At 36.5% G+C, this 19,677-nt stretch overlaps 1 protein-coding gene and 1 pseudogene across 1 annotated transcript; one reads left to right on the forward strand and one right to left on the reverse strand.

Moving 5' to 3' along the window:
- Positions 1–11,397: 11,397 nt before the first annotated feature.
- On the forward strand, positions 11,398–12,330 carry LOC102268920 (olfactory receptor 5M9). Its single transcript, XM_005886917.1, has one exon. It carries the CDS (start codon positions 11,398–11,400, stop codon positions 12,328–12,330), a length of 933 nt encoding a protein of 310 aa, XP_005886979.1.
- Positions 12,331–17,590: 5,260 nt separating this feature from the next.
- On the reverse strand, positions 17,591–18,546 carry LOC106700566 (olfactory receptor 8U3-like; annotated as a pseudogene).
- Positions 18,547–19,677: the final 1,131 nt, after the last annotated feature.

Raw genomic sequence — 19,677 nt, forward strand, 5'->3', positions numbered from 1 at the left:
CCACAGCCTGGGTGGCTTAAACAAAGGAGACTGATTTCTTTCCAGTTTGGAGGATACTAACTCAAGATCAAAGCATTAGTAGGGTTGGTTTCATGCTGAAACTTCTGTCTGCCTTATAGATGGCCATCACCTCGTGTCTGTCACAGTCTTTCCTGTGTGTACTTTTGTGCCCTAATCTCCTTGCTTAAATATGACACCAGTCATCTTGGGTTAGGATGCACTCATCTGAACTCATTACAACTTAATATCCTATTTAAAAACTATATCTACAGATTCAGTCGTATTCAGAAGTATTGGGAGTCAAGATTTTGATATATGGATATTAAAAAAACTATTCAACCCATAACCCAAAGTAAGATGGTAATAGGTTGTGGCACAAAGATATGATAATTGTTTGGAAGAAACTGCATTAAATTGGATTAAGCAAATATTACAGGTAACAGAATATGGTATGAGTATCGATGGCAGATATCAATATTATGATGTGGACTTCCCAACCTATGAAGAAAAATATTGACAATGAACTAAAAAAGAAAATCACTAGAAAAGCAGTTGGGTCCCATGGCAAATCTGCATTGTACCCAGTTGTTATTTATCCAGAGAATTCATTTAGTGCAAAATACTATCTAACAAAGTAGTTACTTAATACTCACCTATATGTGTAATCTCTTAGGGAAATGTATCAATTGACAAATAATATAAATTCTGCCTGCATTATTCAGAAGAGCCATGAAATTGATATTCTTTCCAAAGATGGCTCTTTTTTAATAGATATGTAGACTTCTATATTATACATTTATTTATTTATAACCATAAAAATTCTGCTTTTTTATTTAGACAATCATGTGCATTACCAAAACTAAACTTATGATTCATAAATGACAAGATAGAAAAAGGAAATACCAATGACAAGAAAAGTGTGGATATTTACTATTTTAGGTACTGTTACTTATAAAATTCATTAAATCATTTAGGTGGATGATAAGGAAATTGAAATATATTGAATGCCATTGTCTAGGATTCTTTACTTAATGACTAATAGCTATGATTACTAAGAACTAGCCAGTCTATTGGTGTACAAAGTGTCAGAAATAACTAAGCATACACACATACAGACAGACATGTATGTAGAACAATATTTTCTGTATTGCATATTTCTACTGTATAATCCTCAAAATAACCCTATCCATATAAGGAATCCATTTTGAGTAGACAAAAAAATCATGAAGCCCAGAAATGTTAAGAAATATTGTCCAGAGTGCTTGGATCAAAATTGCTAAAGCCAGAATGAGAATTCCACAAGCTGACTTCATAGCTCATGTTTTCACAAGTAAATTCTCCTCAGTTCAGTTCAGTCACTCAGTCGTGTGTGATTCTTTGCGATCCCATGGACTGCTGCATGCCAGGCCTCCCTGTCCATCACCAATTCCCAGAGTCCACTCAAACTCATGTCCATTGAGTTGGTGATGCCATCCAATCATCTTATCCTCTTTTGTCCTCTTCTCTTCTCTACTTCAATCTTTCCCAGCTTAAGGGTCTTTTCCAATGAGTTAGTTCTTCTCATCAGGTGGCCTAAGTATTGGAGTTTCAGCTTCAGCATAATTCCTTCCAATAAATATTCAGGACCAATTTCCTTTAGGATGTACTGGTTGGATCTCCTTGCAGTCCAAGGGACTCTCAAAGTCTTTCCTGACACTACATCCAAAACCATCAGTTCTTCAGTAGTCAGCTTTCCTAATAGCCCAATTCTCAAATCCATACATGACTACTGGAAAAACCATAACCTTGACTAGATGGACCTTTCTCGGCAAAGTAATGTCTGCTTTTTAATATGCTGTCTAGGTTGGTCATAACTTTCCTTCCAAGGAGTAAGTGTCATTTAATTTCGTGGCTGCAATCACCATCTGCAGTGATTTTGGACACCCCCCAAAATAAAGTCAGCCATTGTTTCCCCATCTATTTGCCATGAAGCAATGGGACCAGATACCATGATCTTAGTTTTCTGAATGTTGAGCTTTAAGCCAACTTTTTCACTCTCCTCTTTCACTTTCATCAAGAGGCTCTTTAGTTCTTTTTCACTTTCTGCCATAAGGGTGGTGTCTACTGCATATCTGAAGTTATTGATATTTCTCCAAATAAACTTGATTCCAGCTTGTGCTTCATCCAGCCCAGCATTTCTCATGATGTACTCTGCATAGAAGTTAAATAAGCAGCGTGACAATATACAGCCTTGATGTACTTCTTTTCGTATTTGGAACCAGTCTGTTATTCCATGTCCAGTTCTAACTATTTCTTTCTGATCTGCATACAGATTTCTCAAGAGGCAGGTCAGGTGGTCTGGTATTCCCATCTCTTTCAGAATTGTCCACAATTTATTGTCATCCACACAGTCAAAGACATTGCTGTAGTCAAGAAAGCAGAAGTAGATGTTTTTTTTTTTTTTTTTATTCTGGAACTCTCTTGCTTTTTTAATGATCCAGTGGATGTCAGCAATTTGATCTCCTAATCCTCTGCCTTTTCTAAATCCAGGTTGAACATATGGAAGTACAAGATTCACATACTGTTGAATCCTGGCTTGGAGGATTTTGAGCATTACTTTGCTAGTGTGTGAGAGGAGTGCAATTGTGTGGTAGTTTGAACATTCTTTGACATTGCCTTTCTTTGGGATTGGAATGAAACTGACTTCCAGTCCTGTGGCCACTGCTGAGTTTTCCAAATTTGCTGGTATATTGAGTGCAGCACTTTCACAGCATTATCTTTGAGGATTTGAAGTAGCTCAACCAGAATTCCGTTGCCTCCACTAGCTTTGTTCATAGTGATGCTTCCTAAGGCCCACTTGACTTCACATTCCAGGAAGTCTGGCTCTAGGTGAGCGATCACTCCATCATGATTATCTGGGTCATGAAAATCTTTTAAGTATAGTTCTTCTCTGTATTCTTGCCATGTCTTCTTAATATCTTCTGCTTCTGTCAGGTTCATATAATTTCTGTCCTTTATTGAGCCCATCTTTTCATGAAATGTTCCCTTGGTATCTCTAATTTTCTTGAAGAGATCTCTAATCTTTCCCATTCTATTGTTTTTCTCTATTTCTTTGCAGTGATCACTGAGGAAACCTTTCTTATCTCTCCTTGCTATTTTCTCTGAAACTCTGCATCAAATGGGCATATCTTTCCTTTTCTCCTTTGCCTTTTTGTTTCTCTTCTTTTCTCAGCTCTTTGTAAGGCCTTGTCAGACAACCATTTTGCCTTTTTGCACTTCTTTTTCTTGGGTATCTTCTTGATCCCTGTCTCCTGTACTGTATCACGAACCTCTGTCCATAGTTCTTCAGGCACCGTGTCTATCATATCTAGTCCTTGACTCTATTTGTCACTTCCCCTGTATGATTGTAAGGGATTTGACTTAGGTCATACCTAAATAGTCTAGTGATTTTCACTACTTCAATTTAAGTCTGAATTTAGCAAGTGAATTTGGCAAATGGATTTGGGTAATCTATGTTACTCTCTTTTTTTTTTTTTTTTTTTCCCAAAAGTGAACCACTTTCTATACTCTTTTCAGAGTTGTTTCAGTGTTGCATGAAGAATGATAATGTCAAGGTCATTGGTTATGTCATGTTCCTGGTTTTAGCTTCCAATATTCAAACTAATTTGTGTGTGACCTTGAACCACTCATTTTGTGTCATTCATCTAGTTAATTTTTAGGATGTAGTATCTGATCTCCAAGATCACTACTGGTTCATAATTTCCCCAAAATCTGGATTCTTTCTGTGAATTTCAAGCAATTTTGCCATTTACAGGAAATTCAGGATGGTTTTGTAACATACTTTTAAAAAATGGATCTCATTCATACATTTATTTATATATCTATCAACTTTGTTATAGTTAAGCATCTGTAGTATAAAATGTATTTAACCTTCACTCTCTTCCTTGCTCTCTCCTGCTTTAACACACACCATATACACACACACACAATGCTTTCTTATTTTAAATTTCATTTTTCTCTAGGGAGTGCAGGTTAAGTTATAATAATGTGGGCCAATGAGTTTGCCTGATGCTATTTCTTCATAAAAGGTGAGAAGGAACTAAGGAGTCTGGGGTCCTTGGGCACTGAAGAATACAGAGGAAAGCTTTGCCTGAGTATTATTCTGTGCATGATTTTCCAGCAAAGTTGAGGTAGTACAAATCAGAGTTTATGAGCAATTTTGTTTTCCATTCAGAGTTTTTAATCTGCTAGCTATCTTTAATGTCTGAGCCACTAGGGGAGCACCAACAATACTGGAGTGGATAGCCATTCCTTTCTCCAGAGGGTCTTCAGGACCCAGGGATCAAACATGAGTCTCCTGCATTGTAGGCAGACTCTTTTCCATCTGAGCCACAAGGGAAGCCCCTACTATCTATACTTTGTGGAAAAATTGAACCTCAGAATTATTTTACATATGCTTTTTTTTACCCTTCAACACAGAGATAATACTGATCACAATCACAAATAGGTGGTGAGACTGTACTTGTGAACTGTTAATAGGTGAAACTACACAGGTCATTTAAATTTTTTGACGGCTTCATCAGAGACAGGCATTGTACTAAGAATTTCCCAATGTTATCTGTGATCCCCACACCTCACTGTGAGACAGCAGTTTCCTTTTTCTACACATAAGCTTTGGAACTGAAAATCCTTACTTTTCCAAAGACAGGTAGTTGACTATGGTGCAGACTTACGATGTTATTTCTGATCTGACTGACATTGAAGTTGATGCTCTACTGACTCCCAAAAGAGCCTCAGTGCACTGATAAATTGTTCTACTACAATCAACTTCTCCACCAATGACCTCTACTTGTACTCATTCTCCCTGGATGTTTCCATGTGATCTGTACTTTTGAGGCACCCGGGATCTCTTCAACAGCCATGAGATGCATAAAATGTGCATTGCTGTGTTTGGCCTGAAAGATAATGATTACTAGAACTAAAGCACAATAGAAAAGAAAGTTACTGAGGAACATTTTATAATGCAAACCAAGAATGCTTTCCTGAGGTGCAAGGTGTTTTCCTGAGGCAGATATTATACCATGTGAAGATGGGAGAGATTATATCATGATATTAAGGATATTGGTCACTAATGTTATCAGAAGACATTCTTCTGATTCATCCTCCTTAACTTCCCTTACTCCTGAGACGTTTCTATAATTTTAATTATAATTTGTTTCATCATTATCTGGATAGTTCCTTGGGGAAATGCTCTCAATGTGTGCAGTGTTCAAGACTCTATTATAAATAGTGAGGAATTATCATTGTTTTTTTGTTGCTGCCGAAAGTAGGTCTGCAAATTTTATACTCTGCAATGCAGATTAATGCAATCACATTTTTAATTTTTTTCCTCTTTTTGAAGAGGAGACTAAGACCTTACTTGTGGACCTATTTGTTATCACAGTGTTTGATTGTCTGGAATTATATACTTGGGGAATATTAATATTTATATTAATAGTTGATATAAAAATTCATAAGAATATCTTGCTACCATAGGGACTGACAAGAATTTTTGCTCTTCAGGTTTTGACTTTTATGTCTTCTCTACAAAAACCAGTGATTTTCACATTGTGTTTTAAAATGTATCTGAGTGGAATTGAAGGTATTGCGTCATTGGGAATTATTGTTATTGTTCAGTCACTAAGTTGTGTCCTACTGTTTGCCATCCCATGGACTGTAGCATGCCACACATCCCTGTCTTTCACTATATTGGACAAAAATTATACTTTTGCTGTATTGTGTGTTTGTATAAAATTCCTAAAAAGTTAATGAAAGTGATTTTTTTAATTTGTAAATTATATATTCTATAGGCTTAATTGCTTTAAAAGATGATGCACAGTTATTTAACAAAGTGGCTCTCTATAAGAAATTACTTCAGTCATCTGGCCCTAGGACTATAGGATCACCAAACCTTGAGAGGCTTAGATAATGGTGGTCCAAGAACTCTGGTTTTAGGGCTCTAGGGCATTGCCAAGCTCTTCTGGTTCATCAAGCATGAATTATCAAAAGGATAAAATTTCCCCTTTTTTGGAGGATAATCAAACTGAATTTTAAATGTAGAGAAATAGAATATTAGAAAAAGTTATCAAAGAGGCAGCAGTGATATAAAGTTATTAAGAGTGTACCCTTAGAGTCCAATTAATTGGTTTGCATTTCCATCTGGCCAATTTGCACATGTCTGATCCAAGGAAAGCCTCTTAGTCTGTCAGTGCTTCAGTTTTCTCATTGTTTAGAAAGATACACTAATTTGAACCTCTCTCATGAGACCTTTGCTTACAAAAGATTTTGTAAGGATTCAACAAAAGTTAGCTATTATCTTACCTTAAAGCTGAGACTGCTGCCACTAGAACAATTTTTAATAGAAATTTTATTAGTTATGAACACAGTAATACATTCTATGAAGCTGATCTGGAGATCAGGATGCTTAAAAATCATGTGTGACTATCCATGAATGTCTACAATATATAACAACTAATGTAGTCAGTTTGAAGTGTTCTAAAATGAATGAGACAAACTCTACTATTACAGAGCTAGTGATTATGACAAGTGGAAGAAAACCCACATATCACACAGGAAGGGAAATTGGAGAAGTAGTATTATTACTTTATGTTTCTTAGGTGCCTTGATGATTTTTTATATTTTCTATATTTAGTTGCTGTTGTTGTTCAGTCACTAAGTTGTATTCAGCTATTTGAGACTCCATGCACTGCAGCATGCCAGGCTCCTCTGTCCTTCACTATGTCCCAGAGTTTGCTAAGGCTCATGTCCATTGTGTTGGTGATGCTATCTAACCATCTCATCCTCTTATAATTAGTAGTACCAATAATCCAAATCGAACTCTGTTAATTAGTTAATTATGGCTTCACCAAGAAGAGTCAAGAGTTTTTATATATGAAAATTCTTGGTCTTAGCTCTATCTCCCAGTCAAAATCATCAACTCATATCTGGCTTAGTATATCCACACTTAGCAGCCAGAAGATCTACAGTCATGAAAATATAGGGTACAGGTGAATCCAGACCAGAACTGAAATATGAGTGCCTATGTTATGTGCCCAAATCATTTTCTCTGTGGTGCATTTAATACCCATATGAATGATTTCAGAGGTAGGAAAATAGTTCACAGATATTAATCAAATTACAAATTGTGAGTTGCTACCCTTTTCCAACAACACAAGAGAAGACTCTACACTTGTACATCACCAGACGGTCAACACTGAAATCAGATTGATTATATTCTTTGCAGGCAAGGATGGAGAAGCTCTATACAGTCAGCAAAAACAAGACCAGGAGCTGACTGTGGCTCAGAACATGAACTCCTTATTGCCAAGTTCAGACTTAAATTGAAGAAAGTGGGGAAAACCACTACACCATTCAGGTATGGCCTAAATCAAATTCCTTATTATACAGTGGAAACGAGAAATAGATTTAAAGGACTAGATCTAATAGACAGAGTGTCTGATGAACTATGGATGGAGGTTTGTGACATTGCAAAGGAGACAGGGATCAAGACCATCCACAAGAAAAGAAATGCAAAAAAGCAAAATGGCTGTCTGAGGAGGCCTTACAAATATCTGTGAAAAGAAGAGAAGCAAAAGGCAAAGGAAAAAATGAAAGATATACCCATTTGAATGCAGAGTTCCAAAGAAGAGCAAGGAGAGATAAGAAAGCCTTCCTCAGTGATCAATGCAAAGAAATAGAGGAAAACAATACAATAGGAAAGACTAGAGATCTCTTCAAGAAAATTAGAGATACCAAGGAATATTTCATGCAAAGATGGGCTCAATAAAGGACAGAAATGGTATGGACCTAACAGAAGCAGAAGATATTAAGAAGAGGTGGCAAGAATACAGAGAAAAACTATGCAAAAAAGATCTTCATGACCCAGATAATCATGATGGTGTGATCACACACCTAGAGCCAGACATCCTGGAATATGAAGTCAAGTGGGCCTTAGGAAGTATCACTATGAACAAAGTGGAAGTGATGGAATTCCAGTTGAGCTATTTCAAATCCTGAAAGATGATGCTGTGAAAGTATTGCATTAAATATGCCAGCAAATTTGGAAAACTCAGCAGTGGCCACAGGACTGGAAACGGTCAGTTTTCATTTCAATGCCAAAGAAAAGCAATGCCAAAGAATGCTCAAACTACCACACAATTGCATTCATCTCACATGCTAGTAAAGTAATGCTCAAAATTCTCCAAGCCAGGCTTTAGCAATATATGAACCGTGAACTTCCAGATGTTCAAACTGGTTTTAGAAAAGGCAGAGGAACCAGAGATCAAATAGCCAACATCCACTGGATTATCAAAAAAGCAAGAGAGTTCCAGAAAAACATCTATTTTTGCTTTATTGACTATACCAGAAATTTTGACTGTGTGGTTCACAATAAACTGTGGACAATTCTGAAAGAAATGGGAATACCAGACCACCTGACCTGCCTCTTGTGAAACCTGTATGCCGTTCAGGAAGCAACATTTAGAACTGGACATGGAACAACAGACTGGTTCCAAATAGTAAAAGGAGTACAGCAAACCTGTATATTGTCACCCTGCTTATTTAACTTCTATGCAGAGTACATATCATGAGAAACACTGAGCTGGAAGAAGCAGAAGCTGGAATAAAAATTGCCAGGAGAAATATCAATAACCTCAGATATGCAAATGACACCACCCGTATGGCAGAAAGTGAAGAACTAAAGAGCCTCTTGATGAAAGTGAAAGAAGAGAGTGAAAACATTGGCTTAAAGCTCAACATTCATAAAACTAACTTCATGGCATCCGGTCCCATCACTTCATGGAAAATAGATGGAGAAACAGTGGAAACAGTGGCTAAATTTATTTTGGGGGGCTTCAAAATCACTGCAGACGGTGATTGCAGCCAAGAAATTAAAAGATACTCCTCCAAAGGAAGGTCATGACCAACCTAGACAGCATATTAAAAAGCAGAGACATTACTTTGCCAACAAAGGTCTGTCTAGTCAAGGCTATGATTTTACCAGTGGTCATGTATGGTTGTGAGAGTTGGACTATAAAGAAAGCTGAGCACCAAAGAATTGATGCTTTTGAACTATGTTGTTGGAGAAGACTCTTGAGAGTCCCTTGGACTGCAAGGAGATCCAACCAGTCCATCCTAAAGGAGATTAGTGTGGGTGTTCATTGGAAGGACTGATGTTGAAGCTGAAACTCTGGTATTTTGGCCACCTGATGCAAAGAGCTGATTTATCTGAAAAGACCCTGATGTTAGGAATGACTGAAGTTAGGAGGAGAAGGGGATGACAGAGGATGTGGTGGTTGGATGGCATCACCGACACAATGGACATGAGTTTGGGTAAACTCCAGGATTGGTGATGGACAGGGAGGCTTGGTGCACTGCGGTTCATGGGATCGCAAAGAGTCTGACACTACTGAGTGAACTAAACTGAACTGAACTTATTGGAGGGAGCCATGATACAATCATAGAGTTTATACACTTTTTAAAATAGTTCCTCTTCTAACTTTTTGTATATTTATTTTCCTCAATATTTTTATATAACTGGCTACTTGCCCATAACTGAAAAGTCAATCCTCAAAGAGATCTTTGACTACTCTGTGTGCATCCTGCTTCTGCTTATTTCTCTGTTTATCAGCATGCTCCATTTTTGTCTCACAGTAGTTCCATTCCCTAAATTGTCTCATTTGTATGCTTTTCATTCACTCATTTTCAAAAAGAATCAATAATGATACAAACCAGAATCTCACATAGCTTGTTCAATTTCATACTATAAAACTTAAGCTACTTCTAGATACTTCTAAAATACCTCTTAGATATAATGTAATACATAATAAATATAACATAGCAAATATATTTGGCATAAAATTGGTTTTAATGTCTGTAAATTAATTATTATAAGCAATTATAACTACAGCCCATTTTATGTCATAATATTCTCTTCAAGCAATATTATTATGAGGATCTTAAATTCCCAAGATGATGTTAATCCTACAGATGCATCCCTAAGTACTCAGAGCAGTTTACTTCTCAGAAGACTTATCTGGGGAAGTATATTAAACAGAGAAAACATTCCTTGTGGACATTTTCCTTGTAATGGCATTGAATTTGAAAATAAATAATTGGACATATAATGGATTGTTGCTTAAAAGCAGTAGAATCTGAAATAGGACAGTAATTTTAAAAACATGGCACCTGAATTTTATATGTAAATAGAATTTATCAATTGATATAATTTTGATATGGTGATTGAACCACTTGCAGTTTACTTTTCTAAGATAGCTGTTAAATTGATACAGTCTGTGTCGTTAAATACCTGTTACCTCATCCTGCAAGGAGCAGTAATCAAGCAAGTGAAATATATAGCTAAATAAAATAAAACATGACTAGGATTTTCATAAGATGAAAGCTTTTTATATCCTATGCTGGCATAGTGTAGAAAGGTATGCCAAGGTATGACTAGATTGTAAGACCAAGATTTAAGACAATCATCCCATAAAATTGTGTAGATAAGAAGATATCTTCTGGACTTCCTTGGTGGCTCAGTGGATAAGAATATGCCTAACAATGTAGGGGACACAAGTTCAATCCCTGGTGGAAGGAAGATTCCACATGCCATGGAGCAACTAAGCCCAAGAGCCACAGCTACTGAGCCTGCACTCTAGAACCTGTGATCCACAGCTATTTAAGCCTGCTCATCTAGAGTCAGTGCTCCACAACAAGAGAAGCCACTGCAGTGAGAAGCCCACACACCCCAACCAAGAGGAGCCCAAGGGCAGCCAAAAATAAATACACAAATACATTTTTTAAAAAGGATATCTTTCAAGTCATAGGGAAATTAGTAAGTTAATATTACATGTATTTGTATTAATATTGACAATGAGAGGCAACCATCATACACAAAAATAGTATTCAATGGAATTTCAATGATTCACTCTTACTACTTCCCTATTCAGCACAAAGTGGTTGTCTGACCTTGGTTGAATATTTATGAGTCTCAAGTCTTTTCCTATAAGACAATATGTTGAAATGGATTTGGTCATTCTCTGATGACTCTCGGTCTACCTTTACTTCTATTAACACTCTATGATGTTAACATCATTGTAATAATTTAGCAAAAACAAGTGTCTGATACTAGTAGTACATGAATGTAATTGTTTTAGAGTTAAGAAATTAATAAATATTGCAATAATTACCTATAAGGCCTATTAAAGGAAATAAATGTTATTATATAGTCTTATATTAGACTGTGCAAAGTCTACATTGACTTTTATATTATTTGAACTAGGATACTGATAAACATGACTCAAAATTTTCAAGAATAAAATAAATCTATTTGTTTCTTTTAATTTGTCCATAGGCAATGCAGACTGGGTCTAAATGAAGGCAATGCCAAATTTCACAGATGTGACAGAATTTATTCTTCTGGGGTTGACCAGTCATCAGGAGCTTCAAGTTCTCTTTTTTGTGGTGTTTCTAGTAGTTTACATGATCACTCTGATAGGGAACATTGGTATGATTATTTTGGTCAGCATCAGCCCCCAGCTTCAGAGCCCCATGTACTTTTTCTTGAGTCATTTGTCTTTTGTGGATGTGTGGTTCTTTTCCAATGTCACTCCAAAGATGCTGGAAAACATACTATCAGAGACAAAAACCATTTCCTATGTGGGGTGTTTGGTGCAGTGTTACTTCTTCATAGCCCTTGTCCATGTGGAAGTATATATCTTGGCTGTGATGGCCTTTGATCGCTACATGGCCATCTGCAACCCTCTCCCTTATGGCAGTAAAATGTCCAGGACTGTCTGTGCTCGTCTCATCTCTGTGCCATACATCTATGGATTCTCTGTTAGCCTTATCTGCACACTGTGGACATATGGCCTGTACTTCTGTGGAAACTTTAAAATCAACCATTTCTATTGTGCTGACCCTCCTCTTATCAAGATTGCCTGTGGAGGGGTCCACATTAAAGAATACACCATGATTGTTATTGCTGGGATTAATTTCACTTATTCCCTCTCTGTGGTTCTCGTTTCCTATACCCTCATCATAGCAGCCGTGCTGTGCATGCGCTCTGCTGATGGCAGGAGGAAGGCATTCTCCACCTGTGGGTCCCACCTGACAGCTGTTACCATGTTTTATGGGACTCTCATCTTCATGTATCTCAGGAGGCCCACTCAAGAGTCTGTGGAGCAGGGGAAGATGGTGGCTGTATTTTACACCACAGTGATTCCCATGCTGAATCCCATGATCTACAGTTTGAGGAACAAAGATGTGAAAGAGGCGGTTAACAAAGCAATCATCAAGGCAAACTTGAGGCAGTGAACCTGCAGTACATAATTCTATGTATGCAGCTTCCTGTTATAAATGTCCAGGCATATAAATTCCCTGTTTAAAATAGACTGTATATGGGCAACACTTAAATATACTAAGAGGTCCAGTCTAACACAGTGATGGTTTACTCCATGAATGGACTCTCAGGACTAAGCCTCCTTTATCTACATATGCAAACATACTAACCCTGACCTATTACTGTTAGTCCCAGTGTATGCAAAATTGTGCTAAGTGTAGTCATCGGATAACTCATAAATACATTTGGATAAGCACATGTTAATTTGGAGGTATCTTTGTAAGAGTTGAATATGATTTCTTAGGATATTTTGCATATATAATTACTCTTCACTTGTTTTATAAATAATATATAATTTCATGAGAAAAAATTAAGACTTCATCACTTTTCCATGAATATAAAAGTTGGTGGATCCTCATTTACCAAAAGAGCTTTCCATAACATTCATACATACATGGGCTTTGAAAACAAAAATGTATTCACAATCTTCAACTAGTGTCATGAATCAATCATAAGGTTAATTCTCAGTATGTATTGCTCTATAATTAACACTATTTGTGTTTCAAGCAATCTGTTGACTCACCATAATTCTACTCTTTGGTTTGGATTTTGGCTAGTTTTTCTCTTTATTAATTTAAATAGGTGAAAAATTTAGACTAAAGCCTATCATGTCCTTCTCATAGTTTAAAAAGATGAAGCAATATGGATTTTTTTTTTCATTTAAAATCTAACTTTTGATCAGAAGAATGTCCTATTAAACATTTGATTGCTATGATGAAGCTATTGTTTGATTCCAAATTCTTGTCACTAACATTACATTCTTAGGTCTGTGTTTAGCTGCTTAAGTCAAGGTTTTAATAACTAGAATGGATCAACCAGATAAGAATCTCTGTAAAACTGAATGCCATTGCACTCAACATGTGTTAAAATGTGATCAGCACAGCTCAGACTGGTATCCATTGGGATCTGATTACAAGTTCACTATTCAACTTATGTTGATTGGTGTCAACTTAATCTACCTTCATTCTTAATATAAGTGGAATAAAATTTTTGTCCTTGTTGACTCTTGCTAATATTACCAGCATAAAAGCAAGTCAGAAGCAGAAGTAATTTCTCATGAATGAGTTTATTCTTGTTTAAGGGCTAATGCAATTAAAAGGGGTGCACAACTGAACATGTGTAGAAAGACTCTGAGAAGTAACATTTACTTGTGATAATATCACTGGAAAGATGGATTCATTTAAGCACAGAAAGTATTGTTACTCAGGCTAATTTACTAATTTCTCACAAGACACATTCCCTCAGATTGGTTCTGAGAAAAGGCAGCCAGTGGCAGGAGAGTTCTTTTTCATAACTTTAGGTTCTGAACAGGAAGAAAGAGTACCATTTGATTAGCATTGGAAACTACATTAACAAAGTTTTTTTTTTTTTTTTAATGTTTTCAAATCACCCAAGTTTGCTTCTAACAAGTTGGTTTCAAGTATGAAACAATAGGCTGCTCAAGAAATAATCATATTGACAGAGATCATTGTAAGAGATCATTGTAACTTGTCTGTCCTTATGGCAGACATATTCCTCAGTGTCCAGTATTTTATATTTTATTTTATAAGTAAAACATTTGTCATCCAGCTGTTAACCACCGTTCCCATTGCCCCTTGTCAGTGGGATACATAATGTTGTCAAGTCTTGGCAATGAGCCATCAGTAGAAAGTGGTGCCTGAAACCTAAAGATCACCTTCTCTATGTTAAAGCCATTAGATATGGACTTTTTTCTCTTCCTTCCCACTTGAAAATGTTGTCACTGAAATGATCACTTTTTAGACAAAGATGGCAACCCCATATTGAGGGTCTAATTCCCCTTCCCAAACCTCTTAACTCATACTGCTGCCTGAGAAAAAAATAAATTACTTTATTAAGTCACTGCATCTTGGGAGTTCACTTAGCTATAGTGTTATATTTGCTCTTATAATACTTTCCATAAACATATCTTTGGCACTTCACCTCTGCATCTTATCACTCACTAGGATGATTTTTACCAGAGAATGATCAAGTCTTTACAGAAACTATTCTGGTATTGAGAGAAGGGCATCTTGTCTTCTGTCTTAACCAGAAGGAGAAAAACTCAAGCTTCTGATCTATATTAGATATTAGGTTATATATCCCTTTGTCCTAACTACTTGATGAGTTCTTGGGCTTGTTATGATCTTTAAGACTCCAGTTGTCACATTAACTGGTTTTGGATCCCTTTTGACCAGTCATCTAGGCCATTTCGCTAGCCTTTTTAGGTACTTGCAGGTCTCTTTCTTAAGCTAGGAAATCTCAGCTATTTTTTTTTTTTTTTCTGCACTATGCCTGCAGGTGCAGATAAGGTGTGTTTTCACCAGACATTTGAGCCAGCACATCTTTAACTGTCCTTACTTATTAGTGGGGCTTCTGCAATGGCTCAGCAGCAAAGAATCATCTGCAAGGCAAGAGACATGATTTCAATCCCTGGGGGAACATCCCCTGGTGAAGGAAATGGCAACCCACTCCAGTATTCTTGCCTGGAAAATCCCATGGACAGAGGAGCCTGGTGGGTTACAGTCCATAGGGTCACACAGAGTCGAACACAACTGAGTATGCACACACTTACAAGCACTTATTATGAGTGAAATTGTCCCCCCATAAGATGTGTTAAGTTCCTAACCTGAAGAACTGCAGAGTTTGGTTATACGGTCATTGGGTTACAAAGTCATTATTTGAATATAGGGTCACTGAAGATGAAATTGTTAATATGAAGTCATACTGAAGTAAGGTGGACCGTTAATTCAGTGTGAGTGATGTCCTTACAAGAATAAAGAAAATTGGACCCAGATGTAGGGGGAAGAAGACCATGTGAAGACAGCAGAGACTGGAGTGATGTTTACAAGCCAAGGAATGCCTGGGACCATGAGCAGCTGGAAAAAACAAGGAAGGAACCTCCCCTAGAGCTTCATAGAGAGCCTGGTTCCACCAATACCTTGACTTCAGACTTGTAGGCTCCAGAACCATGAAGAAATAAATTTTTGTTGTTTTAAGTCAATGAGTGTGTTTACTTTGTTAACACAGACTGATGAAACTAATATATTTCTTTAGAGTTTTGTTTCAATGTTAGAACTTTGTTTTTTCTTTAGTTTTTTTTAGTCTTCCAGGCTATCACCCTTTCTTCTCTGGGAGCTCTTCAAATGTATCTGAACTATCTTTGGTAAATGGGTGGTTTTGCAGCAACCTCCCCTGAATCCCCCAGAAGGGGCGCCAGATTCCTTTTGAAAGATTCACTAACCTTTAAACCCTTCTCACATTGCCAATCTCAGGTTCACCCTTTACTCTACAGTTTACTATATAGGCTTGCTGCTGTGCTTTTAACTATTTAAATTATACTTTTGGAATTATTTTTTTAAGCTACAACAAAGATGTTCTATTTTCTTGAGTTTTATCTTTGGCAATTGACAGTCATGATTTCCAAGATTAATTTCTCTGCAACTGTGCTCCCTGACCCTGAAAGAAGTTGATATAAGAACTTGAAAATCAGGATTGTAAGTCATTGTTTCTCTTCAGAATTTGTACAATTTACATCCACTTAGAACACCTCATTGCTGCTTTAATAATGGTGTTGAGGTTAGGTGAGGCATATATTAAAATAAAGTTTAATATAAATAATTTAATAGGGCAATATTGATGTCTCCACATAAATCTGAAAGCTAACTTGACAATGAAATGTGTCCTAAGATAACTTGGATAAAATAAGCTAAAATGTTTCTGAATAACTTATACAATCATTTCTTTTGCCAATATTTCCCAAAATAGCAGACTGTTCAGCATATTCAGGAATGTTTTTGATTTTGCTCTACAAGAATAGTTCACAATATCACCCACATGGTAGACACCAAACATTTGAATCTGAATAAAAGAAAACAAATACATTCCAGTTTAATTGGGTTTTAGATTACATCACTTTACAACCACCCCAACATAGAACTATATTCCTGACATCTGACAACAACCACATTTATAATTTGGTTTTAAACTACCCCTTTCTGTCCCCTCAACCCATTACAATTTCTTCAAATCCCTAAAATATAAAAGGATCTGAAGCTTTGCAGGGGGAATATAGGAGTATGTCTGCATTTTTGTTTTGATACAGAAAAAGAGAGTATGACTTTCCAAAAGCTGACCCTGATTCCCAGATCTGCATGGTGAAAAATGACATAATTTTGAACAACATGCTGCTGCTGCTGCATCGCTTCAGTCGTGTCTGACTCCGTGCGACCCCATAGATGGAAGCCCACCAGGCTTCCCGTCCCCGGGATTCTCCAGGCAAGAACATTGGAGTGGGTTGCCATTTCCTTCTCCAGTGCATGCAAGTGAAAAGTAAAAGTGAAGTTGCTCAGTCGTGTCCAACTCTAGCGACCCCATGGACTGCAGCCTACCAGGCTCCTCCGTCCCTGGGATGAACAACATGAGAACCATGGAATTACAGAGAGAAACCAACAGTAAATCTAGTGGGGATCACAAGCAGAGAGGAATGCTTTTTAGTAGACAGGGTACAGTTGAGGAAAGGCTACTGCATGAAATGACGTGGGGATGGACAGGAAACTTACTTTATCACTTCCCTTTTTCTGTCTCCACAATGTATAAAATAGAAACATTTTTGAAAGCAGTGGCTAAATCTTATTATCAGTTAAATAGAAACTATCCAGGTTAAAACTGTCAGGTGTCACATATGCAAATAGTAGCGATTTGTTAAAAATGTGCATTATAATTTTTATTTATTTTTTTATAATCTTTATGTTTTAGTTTATTATCCCCCTCTTGTGAAGCATAAGCACTTTAAAATATATTTTCTTTCAAGTTGGACAAAAGCAATTAACATAACCTCACCCACTTCTTACCGCGTGAACTTAATTACAATCTCAGTTTCAAGAAGATATTTTTCCTTCTTGCTTTTCACTCAATCTGAGGTGCCCCTGCTCAAATATGACGTATACTCTTAGCATATTTAATACACTCTACTGTGACTGCTAAAAACCTTTTTTATCCTTCTTTTTTTTGAAATATAAAAAGATTCATCTTATTTATAAATTTTATAAAAAATAGAACACATGTGCAAAGTCATTTTGCTTACATAAAAATGGTGAAAATAAAATTAATCTATCAAAGATAATAAAAACAACATATCTGCATGAAGCATAGTTCCAAGACAGTCAGTGTTACAAGCTACATTTTAATGTTTATTAGAGACAGGAAATAACATTTTTCAAAGGCTTTCCTCAAGGCATTTTTTACCTCTTGGTTCCTCAGGCTGTAGATCATGGGATTCAACATAGGAATGACTATTGTGTAGTAGACAAGAGGCCATTTTGTCTGTGTCAAGGGAATGGTTTGATTTGGGCTGCAAATACATGAAGATCAGAGTCCCATAGAATATAGTGACAGCAGTCAGACGAGAACCACAGGATGAGAATGCTTTGTGCCTCCGTTCTGCAGATTGGATTCTCAGGATGGCAGCTACAATGTATAGGTAAGAAATAAGGACTGTGGTCAAAGAGCTGATCATGTTGAATCCAGCTAAGATAAAAATCAAGATCTCTTTGAGGCTGGTGTCTGTGCAGGCAAAAGCCAGCAAAGGGACATCATCACAATAGAAGTAATTAATAACACTGGGGCCTCAGTAGATCAATCAAAAAGTAACAACTGTGTGGAGGAAAGCAACAGAAAAGCTGTATAAGTAAGGGCCTGCTACCAGTTGCATGCACACCTTTTGGGACATGATCACCATGTAGAGAAGAGGGCTGCAGATGGCCACATAGAGGTCATAAGCCATTACTGCAAGAAGGAATGTCTCCAAAATCAAGAACTTCAGGGAAAAGCCCAGCTGTGTACACATGCATAGAGAGAGATGGACCTGTGCTTGGTCAGGAGGGTCTCCAGGGACTTTGGAGCTATTGATGAGGAGTAACAAAAGTCTACAAAGGCCAGATTACTGAGAAAAAAGTACATCGGTGTGTGAAAGTGAGGATCCAACTGGATTAAAGAAATCATGCCAATGTTTCCTACCAAAGTTAGGGAAGATACCACTAAAATGAGAAGAAAGAGAAAATTTCAATCTGTCTCTGGACTGATAAACCCAAAAGAATGAATTCCATCACCCTGGTAATATTCTCTTCAATCATTTGTTCTAGTCTCTGAACTGCTGAAAAGGGACAAGGTAAAGACAGCTAAGTTATCAGGAGTAAGGAATTGTCATCAGATGCCAAAACGTGTGTGTTTTAACTTGAGAAATTATTGCTCATTGAAGCAGAATATCAGAAGAAATAAATATACCCCCCCTCAAACTCTCCTGTTTGACTATTTATAATTTTCTGAAGCAAAAAATTGAGGTTTAATAAAAATAATGTTTATAAAAATATGTAACATTTTAGGTTTAGATTATTTTAGTTATATTTAATAATAGAGAGAATTAAGATATTTTTAAATATCCTGCTCCCATATTTACTTCTCAGTGGAATAAAACTTAAATATGTAACATTTTATCTGTTTTAATAGACATTTATTTTAACAAATATACATTATGCTAAATATAATAAAAGCTAAACAGGATATTTAATAGATAGAAAAGTGGAGGCAACAAAATATTTCTATTTGTGAATTAGGCAAATTTTGGCTTCATATGTAATTTGTTCATTTTCAAATACTACTTTATAAAAGTGAAAAAGTACACTTGTAGTTAGAGTTAGAATACACATATATTAAAAAGTACAGCTCTTTACAATCATTTACTCAATGAACATGAGTTTGAGCAATCTCCAGGTGGGTAGTGAAGGACAGGGAAGGCTGGAATGTTGCAGCCCATGGGGTCACAAAGAGCCAGACACTACTGAGTGAGTGAACAGCAACAAATAGTTTTACATAAATTATTTTCAACACTTATAATTAGGAATTCTTTCTAAATTATCTGGTAAATATTTAGTGTAACAGTAGCCTTCACTCCTGCTTTTAAATGGTAGCCATCTGTTGACAAGAGAAATAGCAATTATACGGAAGTGGTACTCCTATCACGATGTTCAACTTGCATGATGTGGTTTTTGAGAGTTCTATGCTTCTTTCCACTTTTAAGGCTAAGGAAGATAACTAGCTAATTTTAATTTCAGGAGTAAAGTTGAAAAGAAAAAGAAAAAAATCTCACCATAGCAAATTAAAATTAAGTGTGTGAAATAGAAAGAATAACCCCTTACTTTTCCCCTAAACATTTTACCCAAAGGGAAGCTTCATTTTTTGCTGCTGTTTTTTAAAAAGGTACTGTG

This window comes from Bos mutus, chromosome 15, assembly GCF_027580195.1.
Source record: "Bos mutus isolate GX-2022 chromosome 15, NWIPB_WYAK_1.1, whole genome shotgun sequence".
Classification (NCBI taxonomy): domain Eukaryota; kingdom Metazoa; phylum Chordata; class Mammalia; order Artiodactyla; family Bovidae; genus Bos; species Bos mutus.